The sequence below is a fragment of the Corythoichthys intestinalis genome, chromosome 12 (assembly GCF_030265065.1).
Source record: "Corythoichthys intestinalis isolate RoL2023-P3 chromosome 12, ASM3026506v1, whole genome shotgun sequence".
Taxonomy (NCBI): domain Eukaryota; kingdom Metazoa; phylum Chordata; class Actinopteri; order Syngnathiformes; family Syngnathidae; genus Corythoichthys; species Corythoichthys intestinalis.
This window is the reverse complement of record NC_080406.1, coordinates 29,073,656-29,094,751: the sequence shown is the minus strand read 5'-3', so window position 1 is coordinate 29,094,751 and position 21,096 is coordinate 29,073,656. Positions and strand designations below refer to the sequence as shown.

The 21,096-nt window shown below is 37.9% G+C and overlaps 1 protein-coding gene across 1 annotated transcript in view; it reads right to left on the bottom strand.

Annotated features, from left to right (window-relative positions):
- The window catches only part of tmem163a (transmembrane protein 163a), a 54,395-nt gene extending 38,917 nt beyond the window's left edge, over positions 1-15,478 (bottom strand). The window contains exons 1-2 of the mRNA XM_057852703.1: positions 14,940-15,478; positions 1,095-1,214 (exon numbers count right to left, since the gene is read on the bottom strand). Of these exons, the coding sequence (XP_057708686.1) occupies positions 1,095-1,214; positions 14,940-15,162 (343 nt within the window). The 5' untranslated portion in view covers positions 15,163-15,478. The remainder of the gene's footprint in view (positions 1-1,094; positions 1,215-14,939) is intronic.
- Between the last annotated feature and the right edge of the window lie 5,618 nt (positions 15,479-21,096).

Below are 21,096 nucleotides of genomic sequence, written 5' to 3'. Positions count from 1 at the left end.
AATTCATGTCTAAATTTGGTGTGACCAAGGAGATAAGAAGAATTCTGTGAACGAGTATGTGTACAGGATTGAAAATGACATGGCAATTGCTACTTGCTTGATGCTTAGTCAAGATGACAAAGCAACATCCTGCATCGTTCCCACATTATCACGTATTACGTGAGGGGCACTCTCTGTGTCATATGACGATGGCAACAAAGAACATCAACCTTTGACAGCGTCGCAGGGATCACATGACTGTTAGTTCCCCAAAAGAGGATTTATAATTCAAGTTCTACAAGGCCTGAAAAAATACTAGGTCAACAAGTGGCATCACGGTGGATGAGTGGTTAGCACTTCCAATTCACAGTCATTAGATCAAGGGTTCAATCCCGAGGCCCAGCCTTCCTGTGTGGAGTTTGCAGGCTCTCCCTGTGCCTGAGTTTTTTTTTTTTTTCCCCCCATCTCCCCATCCCCCCGGGTATTCTGGTCCCCTCTGGTGGGCTGAGTGACCACTTAAAATTGTCCCTAGTCATGAGTGTGTCCGTGATTGGTTGTTTTTAAGCTGGCAAACAATACTAAGTATTAGCTGGGATAGTCTCCAGCACCCCTCGACCCGCATGAGGATAAGCAGAAAGGAAGATGAATGAATGGAAGATGAGCAAGTGTCCCCAATTACGTTAACTGTGAGTGTATATTTTTTTAATCTGACGTTAAGTAAAGTGCTATGACTGAAATGATTTTTATTTTTTTTAATTTTTTTTTTTTAATCGTCTTCCTCCTCATAGCTTAATAACACAAGTACTGTAGTATACTTAGAAGTACCACGTATCAAAAGTGTGGTTAATCAATTACACTGAAAGAATTCATTGGAAATGTGTCCCACTGCAATCAATTGTCTCACTAGATTTTCATCTGTGGTTCAACCTACCGTTGAAAGCAAGAATAAAATGACAACTCAAAAAAGCCATTTATATCTAGAAAACAGCCAAATTACTTAAGGACAATATAATTCACACAGATCAGTGCCAATGCCCTTTAAATGTACATATTGTATGTACAGTACTAATAATAATAAAGCAAAAAACCCTTGATAAAGAATGTTCAATACTTACTGAACGCTGTCACAGCCAAAATGAGGGTGACCACGATTGAGATCCACGAGACCCAGAGTGCCTTCTTTCTGTAGTTCTGAGCCTCATGAGGCTTCAGGCGCAAGCTGCTCTCTAGGAGACCTGAAGGAAAAATATAGACTCATTTTCAATGACAGGTCCGGGCTAAAAAAAAAAAAAGTGCCTTGTCTTGGGGTGAAACAAAAACCAACCGGCATGCAGTAGCTATAATGTAGAGTATGGTGGTAATTTAATCTTCTTCTACAGTAACTCTGTGAATCAATATGTTGATATTTAAAATACTTTCTCTCCAATGATTTAATCTCCAAGATGAGCTGGATTGTTGTTTTTTACAGTTATTTTTTTTCTTCATTTTTCCAGATTAGCTTTACTCTAGCCATGGCTGTTGTGACCAACATTTATTTCATCTCAGTCTGGAGCAAAGACCCCTTCAACACAATATACCGGTGCCAGGAGACACAAGTGACTGTGCTTAGGAGTTTGCTCTGATTACTTTTTTTGCACACTCTTGCCATTCATTCTCATGATGTGTTTCAAAAGGGAATCACCTAAAATGGTTTTTGACTTCACAGGTAGGCCTTTTCAAGGTTAATTCATGGGAGTTTCTCAAGAGGTTTTGCTTTGACTTGTTAGCACAAACTATTCGCGCGCTGTATGATGGCAGCAATTCGACGCGCTTCACGACAAGTAGTAATTTGCCAAATAGTGAAGAATTCTTGCAGAAATGATCATATTAATTTTAAATTTGCCATCAAATATAATAAAAAATAATAATAATATAATATAATAATAATAATAATAATAATAATAACTAATACTGCTAATGCTAACAAATATTAATGGGAAACAAAATAAAATTGCAAACAGTTAACATCTACCCACCATCAAAAATTTTGTGAGATTTGTCATCATACTGAATAGTGAACCATCTCAAAACTTTTGCGTTATAGTAGCTCCTTAACTTATGGATATTTGAAGAGCATTAAATATAAAAATAATAAAACAGCTTAATGACGTGAGGAAAGAAAAATACGGAGGGGCAAATAAGTATTTAGTCAACCACTAATTGTGATGTTCTCCCACTTGAAAATATTAGAGAGGCCTGTAATTGTCAACATGGCTAATCCTGAACCATGAGAGACAGAATGTGGAGAAAAAAAAAACAGAAAATCACATTGTTTGATTTTTAAAGAATTTATTTGTAAATCATGGTGGAAAAAAAGTATTTGGTCAATACCAAAAGTTCATCTCAATACTTTGTTATGTACCCTTTGTTGGCAATAACGGAGGCCAAAAGTTTTCTGTAACTCTTCACAAGCTTTTCACACACTGTTGCTGGTATTTTGGCCCATCCCTCCATGCAGATCTCCTTTACGGTAGTGATGTTTTGGGGCTGTCGTTGGGCAACACGGACTTTCAACTCCCTCCACAGATTTTCTATAAGGTTGAGATTTGGAGACTGGCTTGGCCACTCCAGGACCTTGAAATGCTTCTTACGAAGCCACTCCTTTGTTGCCCTGGCTGTGTGTTTGGGATCATTGTCATGCTGAAAGACCCAGCCACGTCTCATCTTCAATGCCCTTGCTGGTGGAAGATTTTCTCTCAAAATCTCTCGATACATGGCCCCATTCATTCTTCCCTTTACACAAATCAGTTGTCCTGGTCCCTTTGCAGAAAAACAGCCCCAAAGCATGATGTTTCCACCCCCATGCTTCACAGTGGGTATGGTGTTCTTCGGATGCAATTCAGTATTCTTTCTCCTCCAAACACCAGAACCTGTGTTTCTACCAAAAACTTCTATTTTGGTTTCATCTGACCATAACACATTCTCCTAGTCCTCTATGGATCATCCAAATGCTCTCTAGCGAACCGCAGACGGGCCTGGACGTGTACTTTCTTCAGCAGGGGGACACGTCTGGCAGTGCAGGATTTGAGTCCCTGGCGGCGCATTGTGTTACTGTTAGTAGCCTTTGTTACTGTGGTTACAGCTCTCTGTAGGTCATTCACTAGGTCCCCCCGTGTGGTTCTGGGATTTTTGCTCACCGTTCTTGTTATCATTTTGACGCCACGGGTGAGATCTTGCATGGAGCCCCAGATCGAGGGAGATTTTCAGTGGTCTTGTATGTTTTCCATTTTCTAATAATTGCTCTCACAGTTGATTTCTTTACACCAAGCGTTTTACTTATTGCAGATTCAGTCTTCCCAGCCTGGTGCAGGTCTACAATTTTGTCTCAATTTTGTCAATTGATGTCCTTCGAAAGCTGTTTGGTCTTGGCCATAGTGGAGTTTTGAGTGTGACTGACTGAGTTGTGGACAGGTGTCTTTTATACCAATAATGAGTTAAAAAAGGTGCCATTAATACAGGTAACGAGTGAAGCCTCGTTAGACCTCGTTAGAAGAAGTTAGACCTCTTTGACAGCCAGAAATCTTGCTTGTTTGTAGGTGACCAAATTATTATTTTCCACTCTAATTTGGAAATAAATTCTTTAAAAATCAAACAATGTGATTTTCTGGGTTTTTTTTCCACATTCTGTCTCTCATGGTTGAGCTTTACCCATGTTGACAATTACAGGCCTCTCTAATCTTTTCAAGTAGGAAAACTTGCTCAATTGGTGTTTGACTAAATACTTTCTTGCCCCACTGTAAGTAAAGAAGTAACAAAAGAGTTTTTTATGATATGCAGTACTAAAACATCCAGCATCCAAATTAGAATTGCACAGCACAGGTCACCAACTGATTGCAGGTATTTTTCATGAAATTGTCTAAACCTTACAGCTCTATGAGATTTGAGACTTTGCCTCAGGTCACAGACAAAATGATTCCAGATTCCCCCAGTGCCTGAAGCGCATCCGTCATCGTGAAATATGAAACGACCTCTGCAGTCTTGCAATATTCATGAGCTGGAACTTTTACACGCTAAATAGCATTCAGAGCTATTGCTCATTCTCCCCAACTAGATTTTACATGGGCACAGTCAGCATGGCCCCTGTGTCTAGTTGAGGCAGACAGTGTCTCTTTCTCAATGTAAATAAACAAATACTACTTTTTTTTTGTTTTGTTTGTTTTTACTAGTTTGCAGTTGGAGCAAGTTGTAAATAAACATGCTACAATTCCACTAAACATTATACATTAAATGAATTTTAATGTGCTTATTGATACAGGGCTGCTTTTGATACACAAATAACTTGACGTGAGTTTTGAAAATATAATTTATTGTTTACCAAATGTTTTTTGAGTATTACATCTCCACTATTAAACAATGAAGACATCAACTTTAAAAATCCTCTAGTTAAATGCTTACTTTAATTGACTGAGGACTGGCAAACAGTTCAGGGTGTACCATGCCTCCTGCTCATAGTTAGCCAGGATGGGCTCCAGCAACCCCTCGTGAATATAGGCGGTACAGAAGATGGATGAATTAATATAACTGACTGAGTTTAGTCGTTGTGGAACAAATCTTCATTTGTCTGCATGATCGTCTAGTACTGCTTCCCGAGTGGCCAAGGGCACACAAGGAAGATCAAATATATTAATCATAATTCACACACTGTTTAATTCTTTGCAGAATAGTAAGTTAGTTTGTCATGTTTTTATAAATTACAATATTTTAGAATGCTTTTCTCATTTTTAAATACATACACGATGTAATGTGTTACTGTTTTTTGTTGAGTCCAGAACAGAGCTGAATTACTTTGTTTTCATTCTTCTTCCTATGACAAATTTACCAAATTTTTGTGTAGTTGCTCCCAAAATAAGTAGACTGCAGGAAAAAAATAAAGTCACAAATTGTACCCAAAACATTCTGTGCTATATTGGGGATTGCTGTAGTTATGGCAGAGGTAGGCCTGTCGCGATAATAAATTTTAGTGGGCAATAAATTATCTCATAAATTATTGCGATATGCGATATTATTGCGGTGCCCCCCCCAAAAAAAATTTTTTTGGGGGGGAGGGTTTATTTATTTACTGTCATAATCATCGGTATCATTGACAGTTGCAAGATGTGATATGAGTAACCCGAAAAAACCAAAGAAAAGACAAGGGCTGACGAGAGAAGCATATGCTTATCAAGTCCCGTCCCGTCAAGTCTGTTTACAATAACAGAATATAGAATACAGAGAATACAGTATATATGAATAGATCAATTACACCCATTTAAATACATAATAAATGTTTACTTTTAAATTAAAAAATACCTTTTAAGAAATCACAACTAAAAACAATAGACCATGCCTCTTTCAAGTAAAAGACAACAATATTAATACCGCACAGAAACACATAATGAATAAAATGTCTTTTTTCAAGAAAAGATAAAATTGCGCTTAATAACAAGATTTAGGCACATAGATATAAAGTTGCAGTCACTGTAATTGCACTTCAACAACAACAGAGAAAAATAGACTAAGTAGCAGTAACCAAAAAATTGTCTCCCAAAGGTATCAAATATCATTAAACAGAGGTAAAACGGTCTCACTTCTTCAGCAATGTAGCTAACTTCACTTTCCTTGAGGGAACGCTATTTTGCACAGTGTCATCTGTATTTCTCACATCAAGCGAATACCTCTAATTGTCAATTAACGCGAGGAGGGGGCTCTGCTTGTTACGATGCAGTTTTCATACTAAGCAGTGAAAACTGGAGAGGATGATAGTGTTTCAAATGATCATGTAGATTTATTCTGTTGGTCATCTTTGTTTAAACAACCTCCAAAACAACATTTTGCAGACTGGTTCGTCCTCTTCCTCATTCGGCTCGCTCATTGCTGTGCGCCGACAGTGCACTCGGCCCTGCCTCCATCCATTAAATGACGGTCACTCAAACTCAAATGTATAAAACGAACAAACAAACATACCCAGAAGTTAATAAAACAGTGGCACAAGGAAGCTGAACTTTAAACAACGCTGTCAAGCACGTCTGCCACACATCAGCGGCAACCGCGTGCTTCACGAGCGCACGCACGCACGTGACAAACGCACGTGCGCGCGCACGTGCACACGAGGCGATTAATCGCAGCAGGAAAATTACCGTCTTCATTTTTATATACCGCGTGATAAATGGAATTATTGCATATTGCGACAGGCTTAGGCAAAGGCCGGACAAAGGTTTTGGCACCCTCAGCCTAATACTTGGTAGCACAACCTAGACAAAATAACTGCGAACAAACCCTGCCGGTATCCATCAGTGAGTTTCTTACAATGCTCTGCTGAAATTTTAGACCATTTTTCTTCAGCCAGCTGCTCCAGGTTTCTGAGATTTGAAGGGTGCCTTCTCCAAACCACCAATTTCAGATCTCTCCACAGGTGTTCTGTGGAATTCAGGTCTAACCTCATTGCTGGCCACTTTAGAAGTCTACAGTGCTTTCTCTAAAACCATTTTGTAGTGCTTTTTAAAGTGTGTTTTGGGTCATTGTCCAGCTGGAAGACTCATGACCTCTGAGGGAGACCCAGCTTTCCCACACTGGACCCTACATTATGCTGCAAAATTTTGTTGGTAGTCTTCAGACTTCATAATGCCATGCAAATTGTTAAGCAGTCCAGTGCCAGAGGTAGCAAAGTAACCCCAAAACATCAGGGAACCTCCGCCATGTTTGACTGTGGGAACAGTGTTCTTTTCTTTGAAGGCCTCGTTTTTTTCCCTGTAAACTCTATATTGATGCCTTTTACTAAAAAGCTCTACTTTTGTCTCATCTGACCAGGGAACATTCTTCCAAAACGTTTTTGGCTTTCTCTGGTAAGTTTTGGCAAACTCCAGCCTGCCTTTTTTAGGTCTCTGGGTCAGAGGTTGGGTCTTCCTGGGTATCCTACCATAGAGTCCCGTTTCATTCAGACGCCGACGGATAGTACGGGTTGACACTGTTGTACCCTCGGATTGCAGGACAGCTTAAACTTGTTTGGATGTTAGTCGAGGTTCTTTATCCACCATCCGCACAATCTTTCGTTGAAATCTCTCGTCAATTTTTTTTTTCCGTCAAAATCTAGGGAGGTTAGCAACAGTGCCATGGGCTTTACACTTGTTGGTGACACTGCGCACGGTAGACACAGGAACGTTCAGGTCTTTGGAGATGGACTTGTAGCCTTGAAATTGCCCATGCTTCCTCACAATTTTGCTTCTCAAGTCCTCAGACAGTTCCTTGGTCTTCTTTCTTTTCTCCATGCTCAATGTGGTACACACAAGGTTACAGGACAGAGATTGAGTCAACTTCAATCCATTTTAACTGGCTGCAAGTGTGATTTAGTTATTGCCACCACCTGTTTTGTGCCACAGGTAAGTAACAGGTGCTGTTAATTACACAAACTAGAGAGGCATCACATGATTTTTCAAAGGGTGTCAATACTTTTGTCCGGGCCATTTTTTAAATTTAGTGTAAAATGAAAATGATTTATATTTTTTCCCATTCTCTTTTGTGTTTTTTCATTGCAAGCAAAATAAATGAAGATATTACTACCAAAGCATTTGTAATTGCAATCATTTTCTGGGAGAAATGGCGCATTATCTGACTGAATTGCAGGGTTACAAATAATTTTGGCCAGCAGTGTATGTAATGTATATATATGGCCATATGGGCATATATATATGGGCATATACTGTATACATTTTTGGGGGGGGGGCATCAAACCTCCTAAAACCACTAAAATGCAGAGAAATGCATTAATTATGCACAGTTAACACATATAGACACAAAAAATGGTTTTACACATGCATTAGGCTACTGTATTACATATACTGTCACAGGGCAAGCATGAGAAACTGATTTTCATTCAAAATTGTATCTTTTCAACGATTTGCAAAATAACAGTTGACAAAAACAGCAGTAACACCAACCTCCACCTCCTAACTTTTATCAAAATGCAAAACCTCAAATTTAACTACTTCAGTACATGTAAATTAATAATGAAGATAATGTAAACATTTACTTTTTTTTTCAATTATAAAGATATACATAAGTAACATACATTAACAAAAATAAGTACATGCACAGTGAAATGAAATATTTAGAAAATCACGCAAAAATTGACTTATTGAATTATAAGGAAATAAATAAGTAGCTCAACAGAGACATCAACATGAAAGATGATCTGGACCTCCCCTCAGAGCAAATAAAATAAAAAAGCCTCTACAACTTTTTTTTTTTTTCTCTTAAAGAGCTGCTCAATTTTCTGTTGCATTCCCCCTTTTTATCACATTAATTCAACAAGCTAGTTCTCTTTTTTCAGTTTTTTGCTGTTCCAAAAAACGTGCATTTAACCCAGTCAGATTGAACTATCTATGCTGATCACACGTCAGTATGTCAGCCAATTGAACGGACAACTAAGTCCAGGGTGGTTTGCTGCGTGCATGCGCAAATCGACACGACTCATCAGACTCAGGTAAAATGCATCGAGGGAGAGCTCCATGGAATAAATAAATAATAAATATCGGTGGAAACGAATTACGCTACACAAGCACTTTATTATGATTGTTGTCAACACTTGTGTATGTAAATCTGATGTTGGTGTATTGTTTTCTTCTTGGAGATGAGATGCGTTGGTAGCAGCCTGGCAGGATTTTTTTAACATAGGGTTTTGATAGTTGCCGTCATATTTTCGGGATCAAAGAATGTTCCGGCCCACTTTCACCCCTGGTTTTTGGGGGTTGTTTCAAAAATTCAGTCAAGCAAACAGCTTGTCAGATTGACCATTTATACGATCACATCAATAGTTTTGCAAACCTTTGTCAAAACAATCACTCTCTTGTACTGTAGATTATATCTAATTGTATGAACTCACATTTGACATTTCCTAAAATCCAGGAAATCAAAACTAGTTATGTTGACACTTGGTAACCAATATGTTTTGCTATAATCAATTTCAAAGACACGCTCGGAGTAATATGCATTCATGTAGTTGTAGTTCTAGTATTGGTATTCCTCATTCTTGTTCTAAATCACATGTAGTTTAGTTCCTCATAAAAGCACTTCAAGATGCTGGCTGGTCTCAAAGTAGGCAATATAGGTTGACTGCACACTTTAAGCAAAAAAAAAAATAAAATAAAATAAAAATAACTGGGCATGATAGTCCTAAAGACTGTGATATTTTTTTGCAAATGACTTGAATTAAACTGTACCTTTCCACCATTGCTGTCATCTACAACCTTTCATTTTCTGAACAAGGCCATCCTCTTTTTTCCCCCCACACTTTCATTTAGCAACACAACCCATCATTTCTGCCAGGCAGAGTGGATATACTGTTTGTTCCTTATGTGGAATGAGGCCAAAGTGTGTTGGACGTTGGAAAGATACTCACAAATTTGTGCTATTAAATAATGTCGTAACTCAGTGGTTGTCAATGATTACACAGCAAGTACAGTAATTTTCGGACCACAAGCCACTACTTTTTTCCCTAATTTTGAATCCTATGGCTTTTAGTCCAGTGCGGCTTATTCGTTGTTTTATTTGAGTTAATAGGTAGCACTTTGACAGCGGCGTCATAAGACTGCCAAAAGATCATCACAATTATGACATGACACACCGGCAAATAATGTCACTAATTCATTTATGTCCAGCTCAGATCGTTTACATCCATTCAAAAGTGAGATAATTTGCCGGATGGCACAAAATGACATCTGTCATAAGCATTCATTAATGCTAATGGCAGTGTCATGTCATAAGTATGATGGTCTTATGACAGTCTTATGGCACCAGTGTCAAATAAAGTGTTACCAAATAACATAACTAGCAATTAATTAAAAATCTGAACCAGTAACTGAAGATATAATTAGCGCAGAACATGAATTTTGATTGTTATTTACATCTGTAGCACTGCAATGCATGTTAGGAGGCATGTTGGACAACAACAGTGTTGACAGCAGGTGGCAGCAGAGGTTGACTGTCTCCCCTAAGGGAGCAGTGGTGGCAGTGGAGCAGTGGCGGCTATATGAAGCATTTTAAAGCAAAGCAATGGTGGTTCATTTGGTCTTATGACAGTCCTATGATGCTAATGTAAAATGAAGTGTTACCGGTTAATATCCTTTTGTGAAAATATCCCATAATACAGTGAAGAGGGTTGCGATTTATAGTCTGGCGCGGCTTATCTATGAACAAATTCCGTTTTCATGTCAAATTTGATGGGTTGCGGCTTATAGTCAGGTACGCCGTGTTTCTACTTTAAATCCAGTTTTACCAAACCTATTTGGTAAATTATAAGACATGAAATCATCATCTGGGATTACTAAAAATTCTCATTTATCCAGATCATTGAATTTACAGACCAATGACAATAAGGTGTTGGTCTGCTTTGAAGCCATATCGTAATAAAAATACTATTTGGTGCTGTTTCCGGTCAACAAGATAACAGAATATGTTTTGGTTATTCCAGTTATGGATTTTAGTCTCATTCTGTATTCATCAATAATCTCCCTCAATCTGACAATTTTACTAGGTGAAAGATTGAAAAGTTTAAATTTATCCCTAATAATAACATTTAGGAAACATAAACACATCATCACACCCGACAGGTGTCTGAAGGTTTAGAAATGAATGAGTAACCTAACGTGGGTTCACTTATCCACTATGGAATGTTTAGTTTCACTAGCGCATATAATGAATGGGATTATAAATGCCCAAAAATCATACGTAATCTCTTTCACACACACGGCTCTCGAAAGCATGCAAACACACAGTAAGGGTAAGGGATTTACTGGTCATTAATGCATGTGACCGGCACCAAGATGGCTTCAAGGCAGACATGTCGATTGGTCTTAACTCATTGCTGCCACTGACAAAGATAGACATCATATTCATTGAAATTGAGAAGCTGTGAATTCTCATGTTTTAGTGCCACTGACAGCGCTACCAGCCCTCCAAGGCAAAATGTATTAGACATCTAGTACATTCAATGATAGGAAATGAGTTAAGATGTGTTAGCACTCGAATTTTTTCCGAGTTGCAAACTTCGAATTAGAATTCTGAACTGATAGACAGCATTCCAATGTCAAAAAGCTCAGTGTCACTACATTCCATGAATCTCTACTTCCCCCTACAAGAAAAAAAAAACACACCATAAAAATCAAAAATTAAATTGAAATTTACCATTTCTCAACAATCTTAAACCATTCTAACTTCAATATGGTCAACATTTCATTTTTAACATTTGTACGCTACATTTGAAAAAATCATAGGCGGCGTTTGACTTTTGGGGAAGGGGGGGCACAACATATTGATGACCCTGAAACGCAGAGTCAGCAATAAAATTAACTTACAAGGATATTTATAATAAGTTGACAATGAGCGTTTTTTGTTTTCCATCATTCTTGAGGGGAATTCATCGTCATCCATTGAATAAGGTACGCCCGCTGGTGTCGTGCCAATGTAGTTACCCCAGTCAAAAATTGTATCCCCTGGGCGGAGCCATAAGGAGGTAGATTTATGTCTTTCTTATTCAACCCAAAAAAATGTCGCGTCAATTAAAAAAAATGTGTTTGAATGCAAAACTAAATTTGAAACTCAACCCCCCCCCCAAAAAAAATGCATGTGAAAGCTAGTTTTCTTTGATTATTATTATTTTATTTTTTTTTTTTTTTAATGATTGAAGTGAAGTTTTTTTTGATTGAAGCAACTTTTTTGATTGAAGTAATGTTGAAATGTTTTTTGGCCACATTTTGGCTAGAACATTTTGTTTTTATTATTCAGTCAAAAAATAAGTTGCTTCAAAAAATATAGATTTTAAAAAAGAAAATCACTTCAATCAAAAAAAACCAAAAACATTTCAATCATAGAAAATATTATATAAAATATATAAAATATAATTTTAAATACAAAAAAATATTTGAGATTGAAAAATTTGCATTTGAACACTTAATTTTTCATTTAAAAAGTTTTCTTTGATTGAAGCAATCCTTTTTGCATTTGGGCCATATTATGATGAGGACATTTGTGTCTAAATCATTCAATCCCCCCCCCCAAAAAAGTTGCTTCAATCAAAAAAAATATTTTCGGTCAAAGAAAAAAAAAACTTTTTTAAAATATTTTTTTTCTAATTTTTTCTTTTTCTTTTTTTTTTTTTTTTTTTTTTAAATTATATGCAAAGCAAATGAAAGACTAAGGTGCTCGAAAAATAATTTTGACCCATTATAAAAATTTATATTTTTGTTCATTTCATTCAATTTTGTTGCCGTTTTTTTGCTTTTCAACTTTCATATATATAGGAAAGTCAATTACATGCAATGACACTTTTCGGACACCAGGGGGGCCTGTCCCCCCTGCCAGACCCCCCCCCTCCCCCCTAAAATCCGCTTATGGAAAAAATGCTAAATAGATTAATCAACTGGAATATTTTCACCACATGGTCAACATTTGTCATCTGGTCCAAATCCTTCTAAAATTCGAATGATCAACCTCTAAAAAAAAATCATCACCAAAAATGTTATCATTCCAACTTCTAAATGTTCAGGATTCAACATTTTGTATGAGAAATTGACATAAATAACCACGTAGGGGATTATGCATGAACACGCTTAGGAGGTATACATATGTTCACCAGAATAAATATATTAATTTAATCATAAAACACAAATATAACAAATTTAAAAATACAACTGAAATAAGAACAAAAACTAAAATTCGACCAAAATATTTTTAAAGGAAAAATACAGTGTCTCAAATAGACATGTGCTGATTACCGGTTTCAAGTTATACCGTGGAATGAAAATGTAAAGGTTTAAAAGCGGCAAAAAATTTACGTCATCCTGTCCCTACGGTTTATAGCTATTTTTTATGTCCCAAAAATGCATGGAGAAATCCCTCGCTTGCAGCTGCAAGGCTTAACCCTCCCCCACCATTTGATGCTCAGTGAGTCAGCTGTGCTACACGATGGCTGGAAGAGGTAAAACTCCTGAACTTCTTACTCCTATTGAAAAAAAATTGCTGATATGGGAATACTTCGGCTACAGAAAAGTTACAGACAGCCGCTGCTTACATGAGGAGGGCCAACCAACATGTAAAACATGTTTGCGGAGGGTGGCTGCCGAGGAGGCAATACCTTCAATATGATTTTGCATTTATACGAAATTGAAGGTTAGTAAATACTATCGTTAACGTTTAACAGCTACGAGAGTTATCTCGTTTTTCGTGTGTCTAGCAGTGATTAAAACTAGGGCTGTCAAAATTATCGCGTTAACGAGCGGTAATTATTTTTTAAAAATAATCCTGTTAAAATATTTGACGCAATTAATGCACAAATGCCCCGCTCAAACAGAATAAAATGAGAGCACAGTGAAAGGTGTACTTGTTGTGTTTTTCAGAGTTTTGCCGCCCTCTGCTGGCGCTTGGTTGCGACTGATTTTATATGCTTCAGCACCCAATAGCATTGTGTAAGTAATTAATAACACCATTTACCATTGACATCAATAATGGCGGGCTACTAGTTTATTATTTGATTGAAAATTTTACAAATTTTATTAAAATGAAAACATGAAGAGGAGTTTTGATATAAAATTTCTATAACTTGTCTTTTAAGAACTACAAGTCTTTCTATCCATGGATTGCTTTAACAATGTTAATAATGGTAATGCCATCTTGTTGATTTAGTGTTATAATAAAGAAATACAGTACTTATGTACCGTATTTTGAATGTATATATCCATCTTGTGTCTTATCTTTCCATTCCAACAATAATTTACAGAAAAAAATGGCATATTTTATAGATGGTTTGAATTGCGATTAATTGCGAATAATTACGATTAATTAATTTTTAAGCTGTAATTAACTCGATTAAAAATTTTAATCGTTTGACACCCCTAGTTAAAACATGTTTTTTTCTCTCTCTGGCAACTGTCTGTGTTGCTAAAGAGAGTGTGTGTATAATGTAAACATGATACGAGTCAAACACACATGCGTTTTATGGAAAATATTTAATAATTTTTGTTCTTCTGTTAATCATGTTGCACTGTGGCCGTGGGTTTACGCCCACCTAAAGGACAGCATATATTATAATTTTATTCAGAATATATCAGTTATTATTTGTTATTTATTTATTATTTGTTTATTATTTATTTTAACTTAACATTATACTTATGTTCCAATTTGCTAATGTTTTAAAAAATCCTGTTCAATTGAAAAAAAGTTTTTTCTAACCCAGATATCTTAAAGTAACACATTTTACAGCTGTAATTGGAATACCATGAAATCGTGATATTTTTGCTTAAGGTTATCATACCGTCAGAATCTCATACCTGCACATGCCTAGTCTCAAATATATTTTGAATGAAAACAGGTCTGTGAGAAATGGGTGACATTAGGTGTCAAAGGGGTTAAAATTGAAGGAACTCAACTGAAATTCAACAGTCCCAATTCTCAACCAATACGAATGAGCCCAACTTTCAAATGTCAAAGGTTTTGGAGGGAATGTTCCTAATTCTGACATTCCTATTAATTAATTAATTAATTAATTCTAAAACCATGCATTATTTCAGGACTGGCAGACTTGTCACCAGCCAATCAAGAAGCACATACATACAAAAACAACCATGAAAACTCTCATTTATGGGCAATTTATATTCTTCAGTTAACCTGAGATATGCTTGGAATGTATAAGTGAGAGCACCCACATTGTGCTAAACATAAAAATCGAACCCAGAACCTCAGAACTGTAGGGCAGAGGTACTCTCCATGAGAGCTCCATGCTGCTCATATATTTTTGCCATGAAGATGTTTTTTTTTAAGGTGTGGAAGATTGTCTAGGGGAATCCTGCTGATTTATGAATTATTCAAACAAGAGCATGCTAAAAATACCACATTATTTCCCCATGGGTTAGGCTAATCACAACATTAAGATAGATGAATGGGAGTTAGGGTACCTTCTCCCTCCACACTGTCGGTGATTTTCATCTCCTGGCCGGAGGTGAGCGCCTCATGTTGGACGGGGCTTTTGACGTGCTGCTGCTGGTTGTTGTGGTGGTTATGGTGGTTGTTACCGAAGCCATCCGGGGCGCACTGGCCGTTCCGCACTGTTCCTGGTGAAGGATCGACTATGGTCAAATCCGGGACTGGGTAGGACTCTCGGGTCGCCGGGTCCGTCATTGTTGGATGGCACGCTCGCTTTGAGTTCTATTGTAGTTTGAGAGAGGAAGAGCAGCTGAGACGGCGAGGAGGTTGGATGATGGAGAGCGCAGCAGACATCCAAGCGCGAGGGTTACAACGGCACCAGCGCCGGCTTGATTGCGTCGTGGGGCGGAGAAGGAGGGCAATGGCGATGTAATGTGAGATAAAAAAAATAAATAAATAAATAAATAAAATAAAATATATATAGGGGGGAAACGATAAGGCAAGAGAGCAACTTGTGACACGCAGACTAAAGAGAAACGAGAAAATAATAAGCAGCGCAAGTGTGATCGAAGACACTTTGGAGTTATTAGATGCAGCTGATGCGATATTGTACTGTGGATGTGGCGGGCGGCACCTTCACATTCCCGCCCCCAGCGTTTTCTCCCCTTTTTTTAAATTTTATTTTATTGTTGTTGTTTTTTTTTGTTACCCCATCCACTGAATACATGTTCCCTCTCAAACAAACTAAATTTATTGATTTGTATTTTCATTTTTTTTTCTGTGAACATGGTAGTTTCAAGCACATCGGCCGTGTGAAGTTTCCTTTGGTGTTCTCCAGATATGCTGGCTTTCTCCTTCAAAAACATTGAAGCATTGAAGACCCAAAATCAAGGGCGTAGTAGGTTTGCATAGGAACAATAGGGACATAACACTAGCAACTTTTCAGGATACTCAAATTGTCCCTACCAAATTTTAAGCAACCTCATAATCATGATATAATGAGTTCAATTCAGGGCCGGCCCAGCCTATACGCAGACTATGCAGCTGCTTAGGGCCCCTGACCACTAGGGGGCCCCCAATCTAGCAATTGTTTAATTTATATTTTATTTTGTCTACTACAGTTTGCTCTAAAAAAATAAAAGTTCTTCCTTAACTTCTTTCTTTCCTCTTTTAGAAAAAGGTTTGGCGCTATACTGTAAGTACTGACAATCATTTGGGGTGAGAAGTTTGAAGTATGCAGTGCAACAAAATCTGATTAATATACAAAAAATGGACGTATGGCTTGGATTGCATGTATGGGTTTCAAAATACACTATGACGAAATGGTGGGCCAAAAATATGGACCCCTTTGCATTATTTTGCGTAGGGCCCCCAAAAGCCTGGGCCGGCCCTGGTTCAATTATATAGGTAATTTAGATTGTCTACCCAAATGTTTTAAGTATAGAATTGATCCTGAAATTATGACGTGAACTACTTCAAACTTACCTTTACCCCATTTCACTTGCTGAATGTGCCGGTCCATTTCCCCTCCCCCTCAAACGCACGTTTCATTGGCTGATGACTTGACCCATCCCCGACACTCACGATCACACAACTCCAACAGAAATATCAAAAAAAAAAATGCTGCCTCCTCCACCCCCTTCGAAGAGGAGGGATAGAAGTTTTTTCATCCAGCAGCAGTCACTGTAAGTGATTTAAAAAGACGCCAATGTTGTGGAGGTGGGGAACACACCACTAATTTTGCTAATGAACGTCCGACCTGCATTAGAGTTAGCATAACATTAAACTGTGAACTTGCTAACCTGCAAAACTCGGGTAGGGAACTGCTTAGAGAGAAGTGTTCTTCTGTTTGTGGTTTTTACAGTTAACATTATTTAAACTGTAAGAAATGTAGTGAACTCTGTTGGAAACTATAGAACTAGAAAAACTTGAGCTAAAAGCTGCTTAGAGAGAGAGGGGTGCCTCATATGTTAATCACACAACAAAATCATAATTAACTATGTACATTTTTTTATTAATGTTTGTTTTGTTTTTTTAGGGGGGGGGTGCCGTGAGCTACCCACACTAGCGTTGCGATCGACTGGTCGATCGTGATCGACGTAATGAGCACCCCTGATTTTGCATATCAATTAATTAGGTTCATATTCGTAAGAAATATAGCCCTGACACCAGTTCGGCCAATCTGTTTGGTCTTATTAATGTCCCATTCCGGGCAAAAAGTGTACATGCTGGTTATGCTGTTGTACCGTCCCTACCAATGTTGAGGCCAAACCTACGCCCTTGCTCAAAATAGTCGATAGTTGTCAATGTCAGCGTTTATTTTTTGTTATACTGTAATTGCCTTGTAATTGGCAGGGGACCATGCAGTCCAGTGTGTTACATTGCCTCTTGTCCAACATCAGATGAGATTTTTGATGTTTCTTTAATGTAATTACAAGTGTAACGAAATTCCATTCCAGATTCATACTGTCCAACTAACTTGTAAGCCTAATTAGGAAAAACTCTGTAGAAATTGAATGGGTTGATCATCATAATACATACAAAAAGAGCTCACTAACACGTGCCAAATTTTACAACAAAACAGTGCTTAAAAACATCATAATTTGTTCATCCGCGGATACTTTTGGGCTTACCAGGCTGTCCAGTTCCCCATTTCTGTTTAGTTTTTGGGTTGCGACACAAAATGACCACATATCCTCCCGTGTGGACCACCCGTCATAACTACGGACAGGAAGTGATTTCGTGAGGCCTGAAGCTTCCACAATTGTCATACAGGCAGTGTGACCACATTGTGGCTGCTACGTCAGGTCAAAATCATGCATGTCCAGTGTGGTATTTGTGTACGGCTTGCACACGTGATAGCTAGGGGACTGTCTGTTCATAACCACCACCATGGTGAAACAATGAGTGAAGTAATGGGATGTTGTTTAATTAACACATGACACCTCTTAACCCTTTATTGCCAAAAATATCACATTTGATACACCTAAAATTTCATGATTTTGAAAGTAATTCAGAATTTTGACATTTGTTTTGTGAAAAAAAAAAAAGATAGATACAAGTCAACACATGCATCTGCTGATTCCATGCGGAGAAAAAAAAAAACCAGGATTTAGCAAGGGTTATAGATATTAGAGCGCTTATTACCCATATTCATTTTGCATTTTCTTTTTTAAAATGTATTTAAAAAAAAGGTTTCATTAGGACCTTATTCTTCAAATTTTGGGATTCTCTGATAATTGCTTCATGTTGCACGTATTAAAGGGATAACTGAATGTTTTCATGATTGAATATAGTGTTGTGACAGTTTTCTAAACTCGATAATGTATTTTTAATTTCTATGAGTGTCTTTACCTGATGAAATAGGCAACATTACTGTAGTAATTGTACCTAGTCAACTTGGGACACTCTTGAATGCAGACTCTTGTTTCCAAGACCACTGGTTTATGGGACTCATCTATTCCCAGATCCATGACAAGCAGCCCTTTAAAACTCATTCACTGCTTGTGATGTATGTCCAATCCATTTTAACTGGGAGGCCTAGCAGTGAAGGAACAAAACTAAGTTAATTTCCTTATGTTAAAAGTCAAAATACAGAACAACATTCTAAGTTCCGCCAAGGACAGCTAGATTAATAGTTTTCGGCTTGTTTGCTGGATTAATTTAACATGAAAAGTACCACACCTGCTGTAAAAATCCCATCTTTCAAACTAACAAATTCATCATCTGACAATTTACATAAATTGTTATGGCCAGATATGTGCAATAGATTGACCTTCCGTGGACAGACGAGAATTGTGACCATAAACGGAGTTTAAGGAGGGCCGGGAGCCCAGGCCTCCCTGGTGGCCGAAAAGTGTCATTGTATGTAATAGACTTTCCTATACATGATTTTAAAATTAAGAGTTTTTCAGTAAAATAATGTATATAAAGTTGTAAAGCAATAAAACAAACAACAAAAAATGAATGAAATGAACAAAAAAATATATTTTTATAAAGGGTCAAAGTTTGTATGAGCCATATTCCTGATTTGTGTTATTACTGTAATTTTACCCCTTGCCACAAGGGGCTGTCAAACATTTCTTTCCACTGACCAGGAGTCAGCCCCCGCACACTTAAAATGACAGGTAATCATGACACAGGGGTTGGTAGTTAGAAGGACAAAACGGTTTTTGAATGTGGCTTAGTGCATTGTGCTCGAAAGGAATGTAATCATTTTGTTTGTGCCATTGTGAATACGTTATTGAGTCTTTTGGTTTGTTACTTTTATTTGGATAAAGAGCATTTCAGTTAAGTTACAAGATGCTGCCAAAATAAACTATTGGATAAGTGAAATGGACTCACTGTGTATGCATCGCTTCTTCAACTGCACTGGGCGAACATCATCACAAAATTATTTTTCGAACTGATCATGTCACTAGCACCTTAGACAGTTATTTGCTTTGCTTAGCCATAACCACCCGAGTACCGAAGAGGCAAGATCGATATTGGGGGTGTAACAATACATCGAAATGGTGATATATCGTGATACTTTGTATCCCAAAAGGTTATCGATATGCTCCTGCCAAGAATCGAAATATCGTTTTAAAAAGGTGCCAATGTCTAAAAAAAAAAAATACATAAAAATGAACCAACAAGTTGCTAACAAAATCTTCCACCATAATAGTGTCTCAATTAACTCTAAGGCTGCATTGACGGTGCTTGACGCCCAATCCATGTAGACTGGGAACGTTCGTTCATTCGAAACCAGAGTGTTCAGTTATTCTGTCTGAATTTTAGGGCATTTACAGGTAATTTCCTGTTGAGTTTGAGTCACTGCCTATTCATTTGGGTGATTCCCAGGTCACTTACTGTTCTGTAACTCAAAATAAACAGGAAGTGACCCATAAAATACCCCAAAATCAACAGGAGGTAACTGAAAATCAACAGGTAAATGACCTTAAATGGCCCAAAATTACCTCATTGCCTGGCATTGGCTTCCACTGATGGCCATAGACCGTTTGAAGTGGGAGGGATGGCAGCATCCCAGTTCAAATGGATTGGATGCCTACTAGTGACAAACTCATTCCAATTCACAGTAGAAGCTTGTTTTTCTGTTTGTTGTTTGTAGAATATCCGAGAATGATTTTCTGACCAATGTATTGATAATCCTTGTACCGCCATATCGTCAGATCATTGTTATCGTGAGCTTTGTATCGCAAATCGTATCGTATCATGAGGTACCAAGAGGTTTCCACTCCTAATGGATATACAGTGATACCTCGGCTCACGAACGCTTAAGCTCACGAACTTTTCGCCTCAAGAACATTAAATTCGCGAGCATATAGTCTCTGCTGGCGAACTAGTTTTCGGCGGACGAACCAAGCCACGCGGTCGGACAGCGCCACGAGAAGCTGACGCACGCTCACGGCGTCCCAGTTCGTCCCCTCCCTTTCGTTGAGTGCGGACGTGGTTTGTGTTTGATAGACATTTTGGACCATATTGAGTGTACTTTTGCTATTATGGGACCGAAAAAGAGTTACATACAGTCCTTATGGAAGTTGACTCGTGTTACCAATTCGCCCTCGACTGGTAATTGGCGGTGCTTTCAGCTTCCCACTGTCGTGAGAAGTGGACCGGCGAGTCACGTTGGCTCGTTGTCGTCGGTTGTCTTCGGTTCGCCCGATTTCCTCTCCAGAAAGGAGGCGGCGTGCATACAAACACCCAGAGGCGTCGGATGGCTTTTTGTGGGCACTTTTATTAACAACCAAAAGCATGTGGGGGGCACAGCAGTGGAGTCTACGCTAACTGCGCACTTTGCCGGTAACACTCTCCTTCCAAACAGTAACTCCCTCCCTCCTCCTCCCACTCCCATACCATCGCAAAGGTAAATAAAACAACTTTATTATACAGTACAGTTTATTTCTTTAATTATAATACAATAGCACACTTATTATACATAAAATAAGGTGTATTTTTGTGTAGTTTTAAGGCTTATTTAGTAGAAAATTATGTTTTATGGGGACCTGGGAACGGATTATTCTCATTTTAATGGTTTCTTATGGGAAATAAATGTTCGGAAGACGAACTTTTCGCCTCACGCACACTTTCTGGGAACCAATTATGTTCGTGAGCTGAGGTATCACTGTACGTAATTTTTTCAAACCTAAGCTTTCAAAAGCGACAACAACTACTGAGCAAGAACTAAGG